General features: G+C 45.1%; 1 protein-coding gene across 7 annotated transcripts in view; it reads right to left on the reverse strand.

Moving 5' to 3' along the window:
- LOC121688021 (cadherin-10-like) overlaps positions 1-22,197 on the reverse strand; it is a 47,435-nt gene that overhangs the window by 17,415 nt on the left and 7,823 nt on the right. For 5 of the 7 annotated variants that reach the window (XM_042067315.1, XM_042067317.1, XM_042067311.1 and 2 more), the window contains 4 exons: positions 20,864-21,302; positions 8,699-8,993; positions 2,469-2,588; positions 1,254-1,421 (listed from right to left, as the gene is read on the reverse strand). In XM_042067315.1, the coding sequence (XP_041923249.1) occupies positions 1,254-1,421; positions 2,469-2,588; positions 8,699-8,993; positions 20,864-21,145 (865 nt within the window). In that variant the 5' untranslated portion in view covers positions 21,146-21,302. The remainder of the gene's footprint in view (positions 1-1,253; positions 1,422-2,468; positions 2,589-8,698; positions 8,994-20,863; positions 21,303-22,197) is intronic. The other 2 variants (XM_042067316.1, XM_042067314.1) reach the window with 1 other exon arrangement.

Genomic DNA, 22,197 nt, shown 5'->3' on the forward strand with positions numbered 1-22,197 from the left:
TGACGCTTATTGGCAGGGAAAGCCAAGTGGAGAGAAAGGGATTAGTTATCACCCTGAGTGACGCCACTCTCGCTCACTCTGCCGACACAGCCCAAGTTTCAGCTGCTCCTCTCTCTCTCTCTCTCTCTCTCTCTCTCCCTCTCTCTCTCTCTCTCATGCTCTGTCTCAATGGCAGCTGTCCCCCTGGGACACTGTTGTGGGTTAGGTGTGTGTGTGTGTGTGTGTGTGTGTGTGTGTGTGTGTGTGTAGGGGAAGGGTGGGGGTAGATGAGGATTGAGCATGCTGTGCTGTTTACATTTACCAAAGCTCCCCAATTAACATGTAACTCGACTCACTGAGCTTCTGATGTTTTCATTTTCCTTGATACCGCTCTCAAAAGGGTCATTCCACTGAATGCGGCATGAATACAGAAGTGTGATGTGACATTCAAGGTAACCAACACCAAAATGACTCATTGTTACAAAAACCTTGAGCCAAAATGGTGCCAGTGCTTTCCAACGGCCATTTTAATGAACATGACTGACAGGTAGGGATGAAGTGGTCACTGGTAAACCATCCCATAATATAGACAGGCAATTCTAACAACAATACTAGCCACAGTCTTATTTGATCCTTTCTTCCTTACATTCCTTGAAGCAAGGCATTAAGGGAAGTGTGGGGTTTATAGACCATTGTACTAGTGACAGAGTGCATTAAAGCACACCCACATCCCTGAGGGAGAACGGAAATGGGAGAACGGGGCAATATGAGTCGGTATGAGACGGTAACCAAGCCAAGCGTTTACTAAACCCTCACCGTGTAATGTGCCTGTTGCCATCACATTCAACGGAAGTCAAAGACACTCTAAATACCAACAGCACTTATGTGCATTATGTGCATTGCACATGACAAATGGATCTAGCCGGGTTTCAGTAGCAGGGTTTGCTGTGCACATGCTCTAAGGGCCATAAGAACAACAACCAATTTAAGAGCATCTGCTTGTATATTTCCATAAACATGGCAGGCCATTGGGTTTGGTGGGGAACAGAAGTCGCTCTCCCTCGAGCCATTTGGTGGAATGAGTAGCTCTGGTTGTTTGCCTTCCCTAATCGCCCAGAAAGAAATGGAATAGAGAGGGGGAGAGAGAGGAAAAGACAGATAGGCACAGATAGACAAATAGAGCGAGAGAAAGAGAGTGAGAGCGAGAGAGAGCGAGAGAGAGAGAGAGAGAGAGAGTGGATAAGGATGGGGTTGTGGAGGGTGAGGCCACTTACTTTGGAGGAACCGAGGGGGGCTGTTATTGACGTCCAGCAGGGTGACATTAATGGTGGTGGTCCCAGACAAACCCCCCATCTGGCCGGCCATGTCCTTGGCCTGGATCACCACCTGGTACTTCTCCCGGTTCTCCCTTTGCATGTCGGGCAGGGATGTCCGGATGACGCCTGGAAGGAAGCACTGAAGTTATCACGCAAGTATGGAGATGTAAAACTGACCTTGGCCTTACATTTTCATGATATGTCTATGTGCACAACAGGGTGGGGACAAAGACACCATTTATTTTCCGATACAAGTATTAAAGACTGACAAATAAAAGGAACCTGAAGATGATTCTTGACATAATGAGCTGCTACTTAGGTGGACTATGTGAACAAATAGTAGACAATAAATGACTAATAGTGGTTTTAATGAAGGGATTAAAACAACTGCACACAATCTGCACATTTGAATCTCCAAGTACTCAGCATTTCCCAGTGTATGCAAAGCCATAAGCTGTCATCTTCACGCGGGGTCCTCAAATGGAAAAAAAAAAACATGCTTTTTGTTTTGCATTGTTTTTCACTGTGGTGATGGAGAGCCACCCGTGGCTGAAAGGAAAGGAGGCGTGGATGGCCATGGAGGAGCTGGCAGTGTGGGGTGGGGGTCACAGGTGGGTGGTGGTGGTGGTGCTGCTGTTGGAAATGAACATTTCTCCTGCCCTGAATGCACCTGAATGATGGCTACTGTGAGGCAGGCTGCGCTGCCACAGCGCCTGCATGCTACTCAGCTCCACTAGGGCTCTCCGATGCACTCTTTGTGCTGAGGGGGGGATGTCAAAGCAGGAAAATAAAAGGAAGCATGTTTTCGTTATGGTGCTTGAAATGTAAGCAAAAAATAATGCATGCCGTTGTACAAAGATATACTCAACAATAACATACACACAAAAAAATAATAGAGGTACAGAGTGCCTGTGTGTGTGTGTGTGTGTGTGTGTGTGTATGTGTGTGTGTGTGTGTGTGTGTGTGTGTGTGTGTGTGTGTGTGTGTGTGTGTGTGTGTGTGTGTGTGTGTGTGTGCAGAGTGCATTGCTTGTATCTAAGGCAAGCATACCCCACGCCGACACACACACATGCACACTCCAAGCTTGTTGTGTTTGGCCTGAGGAGAACTACCCATATATCCCCCCTCTAACATAAATACACATGCAGGCAAACACATGCACACATGTCTCACCAGTGTTGGCATCAACAGAAAAATATGGCTGCCCCTCCAGTATACTGTAGACCAGCTTGGCACTGTTCCCATAGTCCTCATCATCAGCGTCTGTTGCTGTAACCTGGATCACACTTGTACCTATAGAGAGAGCCAGTGGAAGAGAGACAGAGCGTGAGAGAGAGAGAGAGGGGGGGGGGGGGGGGGTTGACAAAAAAAGGAAAAGTTTTCAGACAGCAGGCTGAACAACTACGATGTTTAAAAAACACTTCTTCATTTCTCTTCCAATAACCATTCCATTACATCATTCTATTCTGTCGTTGTCGAGGTGTCAACATTCTAATATTGTCCAAACAGAGGCCTGGTGATATTTTTAGCCTGGTATTTACTCCCTAATACATCATTTGGGTAAATTAAACAGACTCCTGATGGTCCCTTTAATGAAATACAACGCACTGGAATTGGATGGCGTGCATCTGCAAGCAGGGTAATGATATTCCCAAGCGAAGGCTTCTTCTGATGAAGACGCATTGGCATTCGACATACTCGCGCAATCCAATTTTGTTCCCCATGGCTTGAAATTAACCCCATTATGTGGAATCGTATGCTGCACAGTGCAACAGACAGATGCACATGCATACTCATACGCAGATGCACAGACACACAGACACACAGACACACAGACACACACACACACACACACACACACACACACACACACACACACACACACACACACACACACACACACACACACAGACGCAGATATATGAGGAATTGGCACTCAGGGGGCTATAGGTTAATCTGTGAATATATTCGACAAGTCAAAACTCCTACGGAATCGTTAACACGGTTATAAACATGACCAAGGTCAGACTCTTCCACTCTTCCATGCGTGTTTGCTTTTAAATTCGGAGTCGTGTCTGAGGAAAAAAGCTCACAGGAGGCAAGGGCACCAACGATGGAAAGCAAACTAGCCATCCGATTGCCGATTTTGAGTTTGATCAAATAAAAACGTTGATGCTTTAAAGAGGCCCTGAGGGCTAACGCTCCACATAAGAGTGGCTGGCGTGGCCTTGACAGCTTGCCTGTTCAGTACTGCCCACACATTGTCCCACACATTGTAAATACGTCAGTCACAGCACTCCACACTTAAGTGCCGCCACAACGTTCTGTGAACCATACCTCTACTTACACTGTGTCTAGCAGGATGTATTACAGCACTATACCTTTTATGCTATACAAAAGCTTGAGATTTCTGGCAAATTGGCTTTTTTTCCCTCCCGTGGACCATACTGTACAAAAGCTGTTTGTGAGATCAGAGAGACTTTGATCAGATGTGTGCTTATCTCGCTGTTATAATTTTCTGTCTCAATCATCTCAGAAATTAATCTCCTCCTCAAATGAGATCGACACATTATACTCATCTTTCATGATCCCCCCGCCCGCCCCTTCTTTCTTTCTGTCTGTTATCAGGCCAAATTTCCTCTTCTCTTTTTTATCTGCTGGCACACACAATCAAGTCCAAGGTCAGATATCACGATGATCATAGATTTGGGATGCTAAGCTAAACGTGTTATATTTAGATGGTGTGGAAACGTGAAGGACTTGGGGCATGACGGTGGTGGCTCAAGCAGTAGAGGAATCTTTGGCCAATCAAAGCGTCCTTGAGCAAAACACCCCAAACTGCTCCCAATGTGCAGGTTGGCGCCTTGCATCAGAGTTTGAGGGTGTGTGTGAATGAGTAAATGCGGAGGCATGAAATTGTAAAGTGCTTTGAATGCTCGGAGGAGTACAAAACCGCTATATAAATTCAGTCGTACTTCTTTTCTGGATGTTTTTTTTTTTTTTTAACCTAGCTGACTTTCACTGTCAGGCTAGGAAGGTCTGTGACTCGGAGAGTGAATTTTAGATGGTGTCTCTCTGGCAATGACAACATTAACATTCAGCCCAGACCCGAAAGGAATCGCAGAATGTCCTCTGGGCACCTCATAAAATCACTGTGGAACTGAGGAGTAGCACGCCATGCTAAAGGTAAACATATCCTCAATCACGCCACGACAGAAAAACGGGCCTTGCCAGAGTGCTCATGCCCTCAATTTGATTTTATTATTCATTTGTGTTCTCAATGTTTGTCTCTGTGCGAGAGTGTGTCTATCTGTGTGTGTGTGTGTGTGTGTGTGTGTGTGTGTGTGTGTGTGTGTGTGTGTGTGTGTGCGTGCGTGTGTGCGTGTGTGTGTGTGTGTGTGATTGTGTGTGTGTGTAGGCTTTGATTTCCAGGCGTGTGTTACTAATAACTTTGTTCTCCTGTGGAGTGGACTTTGGAGGTGACCCCTCTTCCTTCAGTGGCTCCTGCGAAGGTGGCCACATATGCTACCCACTCTGCCCGCACGGAGCCGTCCTTGGCAGCCGCGAGACCTCTGCCGCACCGCGTCAGATTTCCGACGGGCTCCGAGCATACTAATGAACGCGCAAACATCTGTCGCGCTCAGACTCCCGGCCCGCGGAACAGGGAGAAAAGCGCGGTTCACTCTTCATGGATCACCGCTCCGATCAGTGGCTGGCACGCGCCCGACACACGGCCAGTTTGTTTGGCTAGAAACGCGCGTAGTGCGCCACTGACCTTTCTTACAGGCATGATGAGAACGTACTCGGAATTCACATGTTGTCCACAAGCTGGACAGACAGAATGAGTTACACAGTGACCTTTGAAGTTCACTTCAAACCCACATCAATAATGCACAATTATGGCATTTGTATTGTACTGTAAAAAAATCTATGAAGAATTTAACCATGAGTGATTATTCCTGAAAATGTTAATATGCTATAATATAATCCATCATAAACAAAATTAACTAGAAACGATCATATTAGCAGCAGGATAATGGCATAACACATTATGAGTGCGGTAAGATGATATTATGGCTTTTGTTTTACATATTCTCCTCTATGTCCTCTTGAGATAAGATAAAGAAACAAATCTCAAACAGTATCATTAAAGAGATCAAACATCTTGGTCATTAGTCTGTACAATTCATGCAGAATACAGAAGAATAGACCAGCAAGCAGTCATCTGCTGCATGTGCTCTAACTCTCTATGTAACCGCGGAATACTTTGCAGTCAATTCACCGAATCTGAAACCATTTCTATGGCACCTCACACACACACACACACACACACACACACACACACACACACACACACACACACACACACACACACACACACACAGACACAAACAAACACATGCGCACACACATACACATGCGCACACACACACAGTTGCACAATTGCACAATTTCAACCCAATTTTGCTGCTCTTATTTCTTCATTGTATGTGCCTTCTTATTTAGTTTTTATTGTTTACTTGAATGTTATGTTTGTCTGTGGACTTAACTGGTAAAATATGTCTTGTCTTCACCGTGGAATAGTGAGAAACGTAAATTCGATCTCTTTGTATGTCTGGGCATGTGAAGAAATTGACAATAAAGCAGACTTTGACTTTGACTTTGACACACACACACACACACACCTGTCCATCTGAGAGACCCAAACCGTTTCACTAGCCTCTAAAATAAATCATAAGGGAAACATGAATAATAGCACTCAGAATCCAGCGTATTCATGGTTCCTCAAAGTATATACATCCTCAATTCAATTCTTTGTCCTATTTCAAAACAATGCAAACAGATACAAGGCCATAAGGTAACAGACATTGGTATTGCTCGCACCCGTCCATCTGTGACTATACATTTAGCAGGAGGATAAGGCACCACCTGGAATGGCAATATCCCTCAGGAGACCTACAGTACGTCAGGCACAGAGCAGGTCCGCATTGACTGTGACAGGTACAGTAGCTGCCTTATAGCATGTTTACTAAGATGCTCACTGACATCTTTTTAGGTTCAGAGAATGTTCTGGCCATGCCACATTAAAAAATAAAGGCACAAGTAGCCAGTACAATGTCCAGCACATGAAATAGAGTGAGGGAAAGATAGCCATCCTGGTGGTGCTCCTCATACAGTAACACAACAACCCTCCTACCAACACTTTAAACACTTTAAACACTCTCTAACCACATCATTTTAGGTGCTGTTGTTGTTTTGGTTTCGCCCACACTGCTTGTAATACAGTGCTGCGATGTCAGGAAGGATAACGTAGCAAGTACCATTTCATTTCTGTTTGCTTCTCTGCTATTGCTGTAAATAGCACCTACAGTACCATGTTTGTGCGTGTGTGTGTGTGTGTGTGTGTGTGTGTGTGTGTGTGTGTGTGTGTGGTGTCTGGGTGTGTGTGTGTGTATCTGTGTGTGTGTGTGTATGTGTGTGTGTGTGTGTGTGTGTGTGTGTGTGTGTGTGTGTGTGTGTGTGTATGTGTATGTGTGTGTGTGTGTGTGTGTGTGTGTGTGTGTGTTATGACCGTGGGTGTGGAGTGTGTGCTCATCCTCCCACGGACCAACACTGTGATGGACTCCCTCTGTGTCTGCCGACTGGGCCAGTGTTTACACAGACGAGGAGCCTAGTGGAAGTAAACATCACTCTAGCAACCCTTCAGATCCGTCCCTCGCTCTCTCTGTCTCCCTCTCTCGCTACCTCTCACACTTTCTCTCTCTCACACACACACTCTCTTTCTCCCTCTCTCTCGCTCTCTTACTCTCTCAGGCCTGTGATAAGTGTCTTGTTAATATGAGTGTGGCCCACAACGTGCTGAAATAGCTTTCTATGACTCTTGAGTTGATAGACCACAAATCTGTAAACCAGTGTCATCAGTGTTAATGGGTTACAATATTGGTTAAAAGGAAATATGTTTGCTGCATATTGGTGTTTTTTTTCTTCTTTTTCGTAATTGCACATGAATGAAACAGCTCTTTGTGTGTTTGTTAATTAAAACAATAGCAGTGCATTTTCACCCTGGTCATATCTCGCTTTCAAAGCAAGCATTATAACTGTCTAAAACAACAGCAACAACAACAACAACAACAACACACTCTACAGTGTGTAAGGGCTTGAATGGTGTATTCCAGGCTTTTTCTCCCTTTTTTAACAAGCCTGCCTTGGTGGTGGTCACTGGTTCCATTGCCAGACTCATTGATTGGAAAATCAAACAATCATGATCTCTAATCAGAACAGGCTTCTGGTGTTTATTTTTCCCCAAATGAGCTTTGATTCGCTGGCTGTTGAACACTGACTCCTGAGGCAAGGTCAGCGCTGATCTCATAGTACAGGATTGATTTCAGCTTATGCACCATGACCATGTGCACACACTCTGGAACTAAGGATATCATAACATTGTCATCATAATCATTATTTACAGAAGATTATGAAACGTTTGACATCGTCAAAGGGGGATTGTGAGGATTTATTTATTTTTCAATTAGAATAATATTTGTCTAATTTAATATTTTTTTCTGTTCATCTATTATATATGTGTGCTCAATTGTCTAGCAAAGCACTTTTTTTACTAAAAATGCAATATGGGGAACTGCTGGGGGAGTGGCAGCATCTTGACCATGTTCAGGCCACATGAGTTTGATCACCCAAGGTAGTAGCCTAAAGGCAGAAACATACTTAAAAATGCTAATAATGCTAATAATGTTAATCTTACTGTAATAATGCTAGAGCTAATGCTAATGTTAATGCTAATAATAATAAAAATAAAGAAGAAGAAGAAGAAGAAGAATTTAACCTTAATTGCACCATTTCTTCTGACCCAAAAACGCCTGAAACATGTGAGCCTCTCTGCTGTCTGTGCCCATAAACAAAGCAAGTCCTCGAGGCAGCACACCCTCTCATGTCTCCCAACAGGAGCCAGCCCATCTCCCTCAGAAGCCAATGTGACATGGGACATGATGCTCGCGTCTCACACACACCATAAGCCGCCAGCAGGATTGTGCTGTGCACCTCTGTCAAAGCTCCCCCTCACTCTCTCTGTGTCTAGACTAGAACAACAACAACAACAACAACAACAAGCCTTGGAAAACTGTCAACAATGCTGTTGCAGTCTATCTGACATATCAATTCAGATTATCTTTTGGGCTTTTTCCCTTTTACTCAGACAGGGCAGTGAGGAGAGAGAGAGAGAGAGAGAGAGAGAGAGAGAGAGCAATGACAGCAGGTCGGACTCAAACTCAGGACCCCGGTGGACACTGACTGGTTGCGATGCTACCGTTTACACCACAGCTCCCTGTTTTCGTTGTTATGGCTGTTTTTTGCAGGGTATAGCGTAAAATGAAATGAGAGTTTTTACTCACCCACTTCGGACATCTCAGGCACAGTAGCCTGGTACGTGTCTCTGGAGAATTTGGGCTCGTTGTCGTTGATGTCGTGGATCTTGATGGTGAAGTTGGACCAGTCCTCCAGGGGCTGGCCTGTCCGCCGGTTGACGGCCTGGGCTCGCAGCACATAGTAGGCCTTCTCCTCGCGGTCCAGGCGCTTCTTGGCGTGGATGTCGCCCGACGTCTCGTTGATCTCGAACACCACGCCAGCACCATCACCTATAAGGACGTATTTCACGCTGCCGTCGCCTCTATCTTTATCCGAATGCAGCTGGAATTGAGGGATAGAGAGTAGGAGGAGAGAAGAAAAAAGAGAAGAGAATGAATGGCCTTAAAAGCAACAAGTACAACATAGCAAGATAATTTACCAAGAAGTTGGCCTTGTATGAAGCCCAGGAGGTGTCGTTATTTTTGTGTGTCGATATGTTTGTGTATTGAAAGAATAGCCGCTCATTTTAGTAAATATTAGCAATGTGTTAATGTATTAATGGGTAACATGCCCTAAACTAAAGTTAACAAAAATATAGGACATATTTTATTTGAAATATACCATATACTGTTCTTCCCTTTTATATTGCAATGCCTGAAATGATTTACCTCTGTGATGTGTGTTCCAAAAAGGAAGCACACATACTATTTTTTTCAGGCTTTACAAGCCTGTCAAACATTAGGTGCAAAATATTTAACACTGAATCACTAAACTAATGCAGTGTAAAGATAACACAAGTTTGTGATATGGACAGTCATATTTGAAGCTCCATTTAGGAACATAAAGTAAGTGAGTTATATAAAGTGAGTAATTTAAAGTAAGTATGGTAAGTAATATGCACAATTGCAAGAATTACTAATCATTAATCACACTATTACTACAACACATTGTATCAAAGGATGTGACCATGCATTGTGCTCATTGTGACATAATCAAGTCTGACCCGGTCTCCCCACAACAGCCCTTTCACAGAGAACTTTATTTCAAGTCTCTCCAAGGTCCTCTCCGTTTGCACCTGTTCCTTAGCAACTTGTGCGCAACTAAGCACATCATTGAAGTCCCCAGCGCTCTTCAGCTGATTGCACAGTGTGTGGTCTTGATTGTAACAGCCACCTGAAGAGGTCGTCTCAGTGAACAAGAGGCTAACCCCTTACATACATCCTTCCAAAAGACAGAACACGACAGACAAAGAAAAAACAGGACTGACAGGAGTGTAAGAAGGGGGGGATTAATCCCAGGAGATGGAGGAGAAGGGGCTGGGGGCACATTCAAGTTCAAAAGGTGAATAGCCCCAAAAGTAAAGGTAGCCTTCTTCCTGTTAGTCCTAGCCAGAGGACAGCGCAGATGCCTGCCAAAGGGCAGCCATTCAAAAACTCTATGTAGGACATGGGTAGTCTTCTAAGATGCAGTTTATTAATGATGATTAATGCATTAATTAAGATACAAATTGATTAATAAATACATAAATAAATATAAACAAACAACATGAAGCTTCAGCTTTGAGTGGTTGCTCCAGCTGTCCCACATATTGGACACATTCGAAGACAGCAGCAGATTCCAGAGCATGGTGGATTTCTGGGTAGCCTTGAGTCTTTGCCTTAAGCGGCATTCAGGCAGGAAGAGACTAGAAGCGATGCAGCGACAAGATACTGTGGAATGCTATTGGAATCCAGTGCTTTGTAGTTAAACTAACGGAATGGGCGATAAGTGAATCACTGGCTGTCTGTGCGAGACTTTAGCATGGGTATTGCCATATCGTAAAGAGAGAGAGAGAGAGAGAGAGAGAGAAAGAGAGAGAGAGAAAGACAGAGAATGTGGTTATTTTGAGAGTGCATAGTGTTTCAGTCGACCCGAAGATACTAAATCCTCCTATCTTCTTCACTGTGTGTATGCAATCAGTGCTACTTTACTATCTTAGGAGGACCATAAGGCAGATGCTTAAACCATTCTGCAAACCTGTACATTTGAGTTCAGGCCAACCTCTGGTTCAACATTCCATTTGGAAACCAAGAATTGTCTCCTCTTTATCTCTGCCACACACATCTAAAAGGCACTCCAGTTCAATTGCTCACTGTAAAAGCAGAGGCCATTATTCTAAAGACTATTAATTGGCCACTCCACGAGGCCTGTTGGAAAAGCCCCTCCTTTTCACTCAGAAGTTATTCACCCTTTTTTTAAGTCCATCCTAAATCTGTCCAATGCATAAGGATGTTACATAACACAAAAACAGGCACGCAGTATGGACATGGACATTTTGAGTTCCATTTTACTCTTTTATGCATGTTGAGTTCCATTTTACTCTATGTTTATATTGAATCAATTTTACTCTATTTGTATGCATTTTGAGTTCCATTTACTCTTTTATGCATTTTGACTTCAATTTTACTATTTTTATGCATGGTCTTATGCAAGTTCAGTGGACAACCATCTGTATTCAGTAATGATAGTACAGTACTAGTATTCTATGTTGTGAAACTGTTGTGCATGACTACTGAAGAAATTGCACCTTTTATTGGCTATCTTAAAATAAAGGCTAATGTAATGCTGAATTATCTCAGAACATAATATATAGCCGCAACACATCTTTACTGTGTTTTCCCATCTGCTTTGATATTCAGAATTCTTGTACACAACAACTTTACACACATACACACACACACACACACACACACACAGATGCAATTAACCTGTAGCCACCTATGGGTCTATGTCAAGTTGACCCTCATGCAAACAGGTGTGTAATGTAAAATAAATGCACACACCGGCAAAATAATCATATTCATCATGATCTCACGGCAAACACTGAGGAGTGCAATTCTAATGTATGCAAACATTAGACTGGGATTCATTATTGGCACGTTGACTTTGTTTGCTGTCATATCTCAAGGGCTCTCAGAGTGACTGGAAACAATCAAGGGACACTGCACACAGTATCTCCACATGGGTATAAATACCATCACAGACAGAGAGAATATCTAATTATCTCTCTCTATCTCTCTCTGTCTCTCTCTGTCTCGCTCTCTATATCTACCTTTACCTCTAATCTATTTCGCTATCTCTCATATGCACATACACACAGAGAGAGAGAGAGAGAGAGAGAGAGAGAGAGACAGAGAGAGAGAGAGAGCATTGTATGCATATATCTCTAAGTGCATTGCTAGCCCATTGAGTTATGGGTTAAGCGTGCAGTACTGAGGTCCCCCTTCATTGGTAATGCCACTGTGACTGTGTTAGCTGCCTATGAAGAAAACAATGCCGGTCCTTGTTACTGCCGATAAAAATAAGCCTGCGTGCTGCGTGCCGTGCTCATGGGATGAAAATCCACTAACTCATTAGCATAAGTGAGATTTGATGCAAAATAGTTGCCTCCTTCTAACTTCACAACACTGTAATCACTGGTGTAGAACATCTGAACATTAGAAGATTTCAACACATGTCCAAAATGATGTTTATAATTGTACAGTAGATTTAATATAGTCCCCACAAACCATCAGTTTTCCCAGGCCATATTCATCCACAGTGACCTTCAGTGAAGCACACAGTACACTCAATAACACATGATAATGAAAACAGGTGCACAACAAGCATGCTAAACACCCCAAGCCTTATGTTTGTATCTGATTGGGTGTCGGCTACTGAACTGAATCAAACTATCAGGAGATGGGAGCGGGAGGCTGAACTGAATGTAAGACAAAGAGCTGCCCTCCATACCACCTCAAACATGGGGAAAATCCCCTAATGGTGGCGTAATTTGAAATCCCACGTGCTTTACAGCAGTTGAAATCCTCTCATACACTCCAACACACAACGCCCGCCTCGTTCCCCCGCTGCCTTTCAAAAGTGGGCATTAATCCCTTAAAAGAATCAAGAGATGTCAGACTCTAAGGCTGTAAGCTGGAGGGGACTCTGTTACACCCCCCACCCCTCCATCCTCCACCTCTCTCTCACACACACACACACACACACAAAGACACACACACACACAGATGCACCCACACACACAGACACACATACACACCCACACACACACAGACACAAACACACACACAAAGACGCACACACACAGACACACATACACACACACACACACACACACACACACACACAGACACACACACACAAGCACACCCCCATTGTATGCCGGCTAATTGCTGTTTGACAGTCAACAGACCACATAGGCTTAAGGGATTTACACGAGCTGTTTATTTTCTTAAATGGGAAAGTAAAACACTTACACACACACAAATACAGTGCATACGCACATACATTAGTGTGCCGGCAACACAAACACACACACAAACAGACAAAAAAGTGTTTTCTCCTTGCCACTTGTAATGGGGGCCAAACATTAGGTTCAAAATGCTAACAGGCTGTGCCCTCCGTTGCACCCCTGCTACGATTGCTTCAAATCACGCCGTTTATAAAGCAGTGCTCTCGCGGGGCCTTCAACACAATACAAGATCACACCAAACTGCTGTCAGCTTTCACAGAATGCTAAGCAAAAAATGCAGCCAATTTCATTATAGCAGAACCCTTTAAAAATATCTGCTTTTCAGCAGGATGGTGCAGCAGTTAATCGGATAGTTTACGGAAACTTCGAGGCTTGTATGAGCCCTATTTTAAGTCAAAAACACCATTGAAATGGTGCATTTTATTTGTGCTGAGTGCACTGGCCAGGGCCCTTTTCTGTTCCCAGTGTTCACTGTCGCTTTGACTGATGAGCAGTAAGTGTGTCTCAGCTTTCTCGCTTGCACAAAACCGAACCTTCAAGGACCACTCTAAGCTTTTAGAGTGGCTAAAGATGTGCTTCATACAATCTACACGATCAGCACTCCCAAATACAGCTGGACCCCACATACACACACACACACACACACACACACACACTCTCTTTCTCTCTCCCTCTCTCACACACACACACATACACAACACACATTTCATGGCAGAGATTGTTATGAAATGGACAACAAACAGGATGGTCACCATGACATCCACCATTTCTTAAGATTTTTGAATTTAGGGGACAATCGCCAGGCCACTTTTTGTCTCTTGCACAGAAAGAGCTTGCACTGATGAAATGGTCTTGGCAGCCTTTAGAATAGAGTCTATTTATATTTGGCTCAAAACGAAAGTTCTATGATGTCAGGCAACAGTCACATGTAAACCCTAAAAGAACGGAATGTGCTACTAGTGTAGTATTATTGCTGTTTATTGTTATGACTTCCCAGCATTCTCTTCTGGACATGGTAAGAGTAGTACACTCTCTGAGCTCAGGTGCTTTAATACTTTGTGGGTCCTGGGCAGTAAAATGGTCCAAGTGCTCACTGAGAGAGAGGTCCTAGTGAAATCGCTCCTTCCTCCCCACCACCCGTATGGCCATTAGATAGATAGATAGATAGATAGATAGATAGATAGATAGATACTTTATTGGAAATTGATCCCCAAGGGGAAATTACAAATCTGGGTGGCCCTCCCAAATCTGGGTGGCCCTCCCTTCTCCTGGGGGAAGATGGGGGCTATTTCGAGATGCTTACTGTAACAACAGTAAACATTTCAATTTGTTTCCTGTTAATGCAATTTCAGGGGAACTTCCTATTGTTGCCATGAAATCCTAATTGATTGTTAGTCCACTTATGTCTGTCTTCCCACCCATCTTTATGTAATGAACTTGCACTTAATGGCCATGCACCAGATGTTTTCTCTGTGAAATGTCCGAACAACACTGTGGTGCCCTAATTATTGAGCAGAACCCCCTGTGGACACTGCAAAGGCACTAAAAGACATTTTAGATGGACATGTCCTACAGCGGCATTCTGGTCATTACATACGGCTCAGGAAACACACACACACATACACACACACACACACAGACACACACACACACACACACACTCGCACAGTATAACAATATTCTTGGTGGGGTGGCAACAACAATAACAACAAGCAGATAAATAAAAACAACGGCCAGTGCTGATTTCTCAGATTCCTTGCCTGCAGTGGACTGCCCAGCAACACACCCGGCATCCAGAAACGCTGTGGCATATTACAGACCAAGCGTTGCATACTGATGGAGGGTTGCTCTCTCGCTCTCTCTCTCTCTTGATCTCTCTCTCTCTCTCTCTCTCTCTCTCTCTCTCTCTTCTCTCTCGCTCTCTCCCCTTCCAAGTCCCCAGATCCAGATCCAGCGCTTGGTGGCATTCACGGAAGTTGAACAAAGAGACCTTTTGTTCGAAAATGGGAATAATCGCGGGACAATTGCTCGTTAGCTCTTCTGTGCGAGAAAAAAAAAAAAAAGGGTCTAAAAAGAGTGGAGACAGTGCAGCTGTGAGATAAAGAGTGCGGTAACAAAGTTATATCTTGCCAGTGTCTTTTCTTGCACTGAGTGTATTTTTTGGTGGGTGTTAGAGCGGCCTTGACCATAATGAGTGAAGAATGGCTAAGGAGGAACACACAGGAAGGCTCTAGAGCACTTTGCCTTTCATTTGCCTTTTTAAAAACCATGTAGCACAAAATTAGCCTTTGACGCTCTGAACAGCTCGAGGAGTTAAATCCAATCCCTTGCATACTCAAACACAAACACACACAAACACACCCACACGCACGCACGCACACACACACGCACACACACACACACACACAGACACACACACAGGGAGCGGCAGCTAGGCAGCCAAATCATTGGCAATTCCTGTCAGGTTTGTAGTGAGCACTGCTCAGTGCTGTGCCGAAGAGATAGGGAAGCACAGATCAAGCTCAGAATGGATACAGAATAATTATTGTGTGTTTCGTCCATTTCTTTGGTCCCCTGAATTTTGCTCTTTTTCTTTTTTCTCTCTCTCTCTGTCTATCTCTCTCTCTCACTCTTTAACTCACTCACACACACACACACACATGTCCAATCTCACACACACAAACACTTTTACTGAAGCGTAGTCTTTAACTCTATGCACAGTGCAAACACACACGGAGGGGCTTTCTTTTTTCCTGTGCCTAAGTCAGTCACCATTGCGTCTTCATCCATCATAGCGACTGTGGCGTGTCCCTCGCTCAAGTGGACTGATTGTGGACTGTGACACGCTGTGTGAACTGGTGTGCGGTGTATGAGGCTGCACAACCTCAGCTGATTGAAAATTACCTTTTTGGACTCCACCTGTTTGACTGAAAGGACACTGTCATATCCAAACACACACCTCCCCCATAGTCACACTCAAAAGGTTGGAAGGGACACGATCCCTGACTTACCACAGGAAATTGCCCAATACAAACACACACACACACACACACACACACACACACACACACAAACACAAACACTTACACACATACTTGCAAGCAACTGTTTGCGTTGCGTAGAGACTTTCATGGCTTTGAGCGGGTTTGGACAGCTGTAATAACCAGTCTACAGATAAGGCTTATGGCTAAGGACAACAAACAACAAACACTGATCCTCATTTATTGTCTGGCTTCATAGTCACTGCACAGGCATCAAGCATTTCCGGCCACTGTTTCTGTAAAAGGGAATGATGCAACATAAACAAATACCTCAAGCCTATTATGAAGGTACGACTAGGTCAAATTCTCCATGTAGTTCTTTATTAAATATGATGCTGGTTGGTACCATCCACACACACAGAATAGCAGGAGACCCTGAGAAGAAGAAATTTTTTGAATATGACCAAGTGATTACAGTACACTCAGGGATTGCACCTTTGGCTCTTGTATCAGATATAAATATCGGCATCTATATCTGGGAATGAGCTAGATTACAATGTGTAGGCTTCAGATTTATTTCAAGAATCGTCATGCACTTTACTTCAAACAGCATCTATGACCTGATCCCCTTGATTATTTAATTTCACAGAGAAAATGCTACATCTACTGCCTCAGAAAAACTCCTGTCGGTAACTTGCACTGGATCATTTAAAAAAAAGAAAAAAGAAAACACTCTGGTGAATGGGGCTTATGTTTTTTTAATAAATTCAGTTACAAAGTGTAGACTTCTGTAGCATTTAGAAGCTACAGAATGCCTTTAAAATGATGATGATGATGATGTTTTGTGATTAGGTTGTGACATGTTTTGATTTGATTGATTTGGTAATTGATTTCCACTGGAAGTAGTGTGTTCCAAGAGCTGTTATCTTCAGTTCCAGTAGGCTACACCTTGAGGCGTCTTATCTCCTGTTGGGGAAAAAAAGCAATACAGTCCTCTAAGGCCTGGGTCCTATGGCAGTGGATGTAGCCTGGCAACCTCAGATAATTTCATCATAAAAGAAGGAATATGTGTTTTTCTATCAGTTTTTGATCCATTAATAGGCTATTGAATAATATGTAAAATTTCTTGAGGTGAACATTCACAGAAACATTTTTTTCCCATGAACGGTTAAATTTAACTGTTTTGTGTTAACAGAGAACGATCTCCGCAAACTGTTTGCAACTCAAGTGTTCACAAATGTTCACTGAGAACTAGCAAATGAAAAACGGTCACGGACATTTGCCTATGTTCGTGAATTTCAATGCACTTTTGATGACCATATGCTACCAACTAACTTCCAAGGCTATTCCTCATCTGTTCCTCAAGCCTAGTTTTAGTCAATTATTTATCATTGAACACAACACAACTGATGAATGTTTGGTTAATAAGACAGAACAAATGTAGTCAGCATGAAAAAAAAACATGGAGGAAAAGTTTGATGCTGTGAGTGCATTACTGGCAAAAGCCATCAGACTGGCGTCCAAACCACATCCATCATGCCCGTTGTTGACCTGACTGTTTTGATCTCAAGCCATCTGTAAAATCATTGCAAGTGTTGCTTGCTTTCCTCTATTCAAAAAGGTGTTGAAAACATGGAATATTTAATTCACAGGTGTGAAATTATGTTGAGTCCAATGCCACTCATCTGCAGAGGCACATGCACATAAACATACCACTACACACACAAGAGAGAGAGAGAGAGAGAGAGAGAAAGAGAGAAAGAGAGAGTGCGCTAGACATCAGGAGGTGACTTGAGTGTTTGTTCATTGTCATGGGCCAGTTCCACTGGAGTAGCGGGCTAAAGGGTTTGTTTACTGGGCCTCCACAATGTCCCTCCAACCTAGCGGGAGGTTAATAGGATTGTGTTCACATGGACGCCGCACACCGCGCAGACCGTGAAGGGACTGCCCTCTCCTCCGGCTCGGCACACAAAAGAGCGACAGATTGCCTCTTGAGCGCCTGCCGCTCACGCTCCTGATCCGACCACTCACCACTTCAGGTAACCACCACGCAGCGAGGAACAAGGGCTAATGTTCACCTCCTCTGTGTGGGCGAAATCGGCCTCCGACGCCAACCTGGCTTCAAGTATACAGTCGGAAGGAAAAGAGCAAAAGGGAGCTCTAGGTGTTAGTTAATATCTTGAGCAGATGCCATCCTCAAGACCCATAAGGCTGTTATGCCTTGCAGGTGATAAGCTATCACTCAGTTGAGAACCTGCTGAGACGTAGGTGAGAAGAACCCTGAGGAGTGTATACTCACTTTGCAGTGCAGTAGAGCTTCTAGTCTCACCACACAACAGTTGTAGCACTGCTCTACACATCTGTTCCAGGATGAACACACACACACACACACATGTTGAGAATAATTTGTGTATATCGCAAGTGGGACAATTGCTTAATCTAGTAAGATTACTTATATTTTCTTATTCACTATTTGTTTTGGCCCGTGGATCTATTCATCTCTCGTGATTCACAGAGTTCATTTTCTGCTGCTGGTAATTTATGCTCTTACTCTCCCACGCAAAATGCATTTCATCATACACATAATTGAAAAATGTTCCTCCGAGAGGTTTGCCACAGTAGGAGGGAGAGAGAGAGAGAGAGAGAGAGAGAGAGAGACAGAGAGACTCAAAATTAATTTGTTGAGGTGTCAATATGCCAAGTTTACTGGTCTAGCACATTCACGGTCAACGGTTTGTTTGGGTCGTTTTCTCCACCATTTGTTGGTTCGCTCTACGACGGCACCAACGGCGAAACGGAGCCTTCAATCAGCGGGCGGCATAATGGCGGACACAGGAAGGTGGTCTGGGCGTGATCGGGATGGGAATAAATAGAGCCTCCAGCCGCGCCAAGGCGCTAGGCTGGGGAATTATCTTTATGAGGTGGACCATCAATGTCTCTGATGGCGTCTCACTGGGCCTCTAAGTGCATGCCTGACTGCCTGTCCACTGAGCTCACGAGCCATTCCAGACACACACACACACACACACACACACAAACACACAAACACAGACAAACACACACACGATGAATCTTCGGAGAGAGTGTGAGAGAGAAAGACAGCCTTCCCCCTCCCCCGTTTCCACCCTCTCCTATGACTTGTGCTACACGTGGGTGTGAGTTCCTCCCTGTGCTGTGCTGTATTTATTGCGGCCCACTGTCGTTGTGGCACTTTAATTGGGAATAGGAATGGGCAGCGGGGGGGCCGGGAGCCAAACGTCTGTAATCGCTGTCATGCCAGGAAAGTCGCCGTTCGGAGAGCCATCAAAGTGCCCTCGGGAAGCAAGCCAGGTCGCTGCAGCGGGTGAACACCCCGCCCCCCACCCACCCCAATCCTCTCCAGAACGTTGGTACCACCATGAAAGGAAGTCCATTCTGCCTGCCTGTCTGCTGCTGATTTATTGTTTAATTCCCGTCGTTTCTTCTCGATGTTTGTTTTGTGCCTCTAACAAGTGAGAAAGATGCTATCTCAACGTAGTCATCCAAACGCACTCCTCCATCCCTCTCTCCCCCACTTTCTCATTCTCTCTCTTTCTCTTCTCGCCTAGCTCGTTGCTCTCCCACTCCAGCGCGAGCGAGCGAGGCACCCAGCACATGACACTTGTTTACTTGCGAGGATGAAGCGGGCGATGAAAGTGAGCTTCCGCGCCGAAAATTGGCTGTCAACAGTCGCCTCGCGTTCTCCGGCACTCTCTCTTCCCCTCCCTCTCGAGGGAGGGATCAATGCGCCTGCTCCAAATTACCACCGTCGCGTTAGCGTTAGCCGCCGCCTACCACTGCGCGCACACACACACACACACACACACACACACACACACACACATACAAACATGTGGGCAGGGAGGAAGCCTGACAAGAGGAGAGGGATTGCGTACGGCAACTGTGATCCGGCGGCTCGGCGTGCGGCGGCGCAGCTCGGCTGCTCAGAGGAACACTTCCTCTGGTGCGATGCTTATCTGCCCCGCCGCTGGCAGACAGGAAGGCTGGCACACCTTTCAGAGCGCTGGGAGAGGAGATGCAAGATGGAGTGTGAGAGAGAGAGAGAGAGAGAGGGGGGAGGGTGATACAAAAAAGAGACTGGAAGAGAGAGAAAGTGAAACGAAAAAAAGATAGAGGACGGAGGAGAAAGACGGAGAGAGAGAGAGGCAGAGAGAGAGAGAGAGAGAGAGCAAAACTTAGAGGGGGGGGGGGGGGGGGGTGCAAGTAAGAAAAGTGAGAAAAAGAGGAAGGGAGTGGGAGAGAGGAGAGAGCAAAACTGAAGAGAGAGAGAAAGAGAGATAGAAAGGAAGAGAGAGAGAGTTTGAAGTCTGGCTCTGAGATTTACTTCTTTTTGCATCAACTAAGTCCAACAACTATCTTGTTTGCATAATCTGGGCCTCTCTGCAGCCAGGCCCTGCGCTCGCTCGCTCGCTTGCTCGTTCGCTCGCTCGCTCGTTCGCTCGCTCGCTCTCACAGCCTCCAGAGGGTCCACGCTCTCTCTGCAGCCAAACGCCATCCCATACGTTCACTAACTCCAAATACAAGCCTGGCTAGCGCTCGGCTCTCCCTTTGCTTTGCTGTTGTCAGCCGATGCCATGAGCGCTGTCGGTAGCGTTCCCAACTGCTTCCTAAATGCTGAGAGGTGCACACTTACTTAGGTGCTCTATTAGGTGCAACAGTGATGTTCTCCACCCAAGCAACTTCCATTGAACACCTATTAGACCATGAGTCACATTCAATATAGCCACTCGCCACACACATACACACACACACACACACACACACACACACACACACACACACACACACACACACACACACACACACACTCGGCAACACCATCATCTGGCTGGAGAACGAACTCAACCACTGGAGAAACGGTACACACACACACACACACACACACACACTCACATACTCACAGTCCCTACCTTGCCCACATACTGGTCAAGGCTTCCGGTATACTCCTCCATCACGACAAACGTATTCCACATCCACCCGCGTTTGGTGCGGTGCAGAATCTTGCCGTCCGTCTGTGGCGTCGTGGCGACGGGGGCGTCTGTCTGTGGCGTTGAGGTCTCGTTGAAATAACTGACATCTGCCACATCGGTGACATTCTGCCCGCCCTCGCCCATGGGCAGAGGTACGGTGTGGTCCAAGAGGAGGAGCACCACTAGGGGGAGGAGGTGGTGACACGGGGTCATGGTATCCGATCAGGTCGAGGACGACTTTCACAATGAGCCAGAGTCAGTTAGGAAGGGGAGGAGGAGAGCGCTGAGGGTGCCTTTCTGGAATCCAGCGCCTCAGAACTGGGCATTTTAACCCCCTCAAGGCAATCTTCAAATATGTCCAGCTCAGTATCTGTGAGAGAAAAAAAAAAAAGCAAACATAACATTAGCCAAAAGCACCCAGCAGTGAGAATTTTAGATTAATCCCTCGTAATCCACTGCAGAGAAGTCCAAACACTGTGTAAGGCAATATGTTTTAATCATTCCAAGGTTGTGGGAAGGGAAGAGAAGTTTTTCACGCTGCCCAGTGCAGTGCATACAGGGAGTGTAGCATAAACGGAGAAAACAATTCTCGGTTGACACTGTCAGCAGCTATTGATCCTCAATATGCATGGAAGGAAGACAGCATCCAGAGTGGAAATGCTGATGCGCGTTAGAGCACCGACAAAGCAATCCCACTTTTAGTTCTCTCTCTCGCTCCAAAAAACTGCAGTCAAGTCACATCCACTCTCCCCTTTTTGCAAAATCACACAACACTCATAAACATAAACTTCTGTTTCAGAGCCAAGAAGTCTGTATTCTGTGGGCGCACTCAAACAGTATGTGGGCATCCACCACTGACAGTGCTCACTGTAGAAGGCTCTAATTAGCGACTGCGGCCCACAATAGCAACAGCAGCAACAGTGGCGGCAGCGGCTTGCGCAGCGGACGTGAAAGAGCTGTGCTTTTGCCATGCCTCACCGCGGCCCGCACTGCACGCCACTCCCCCTGGAACGCGCCCCTGATAGGTAATTTGGAGGATGCATGCATAATTTATTGACTTTTGGAAGTTAGTCCTAATAAATCTCAGTTGCCAGTCGTTGCAGAGAGAGCAAAGTGGCGTGCATGTCTGTGTGTGAGTGTGTGTGTGTGTGTGTGTGTGTGTGTGTGTGTGTGTGTGTGTGTGTGTGTGTGTGTGTGTGTGTGTGTGTGTTTAACGGGCGCCGAAGAGGCTGGAAAGGCCAGCGTGCCGGGTGCTACTCTTGACA

The sequence above is a fragment of the Alosa sapidissima genome, chromosome 17, assembly GCF_018492685.1.
Source record: "Alosa sapidissima isolate fAloSap1 chromosome 17, fAloSap1.pri, whole genome shotgun sequence".
In the NCBI taxonomy this organism is placed as follows: domain Eukaryota; kingdom Metazoa; phylum Chordata; class Actinopteri; order Clupeiformes; family Clupeidae; genus Alosa; species Alosa sapidissima.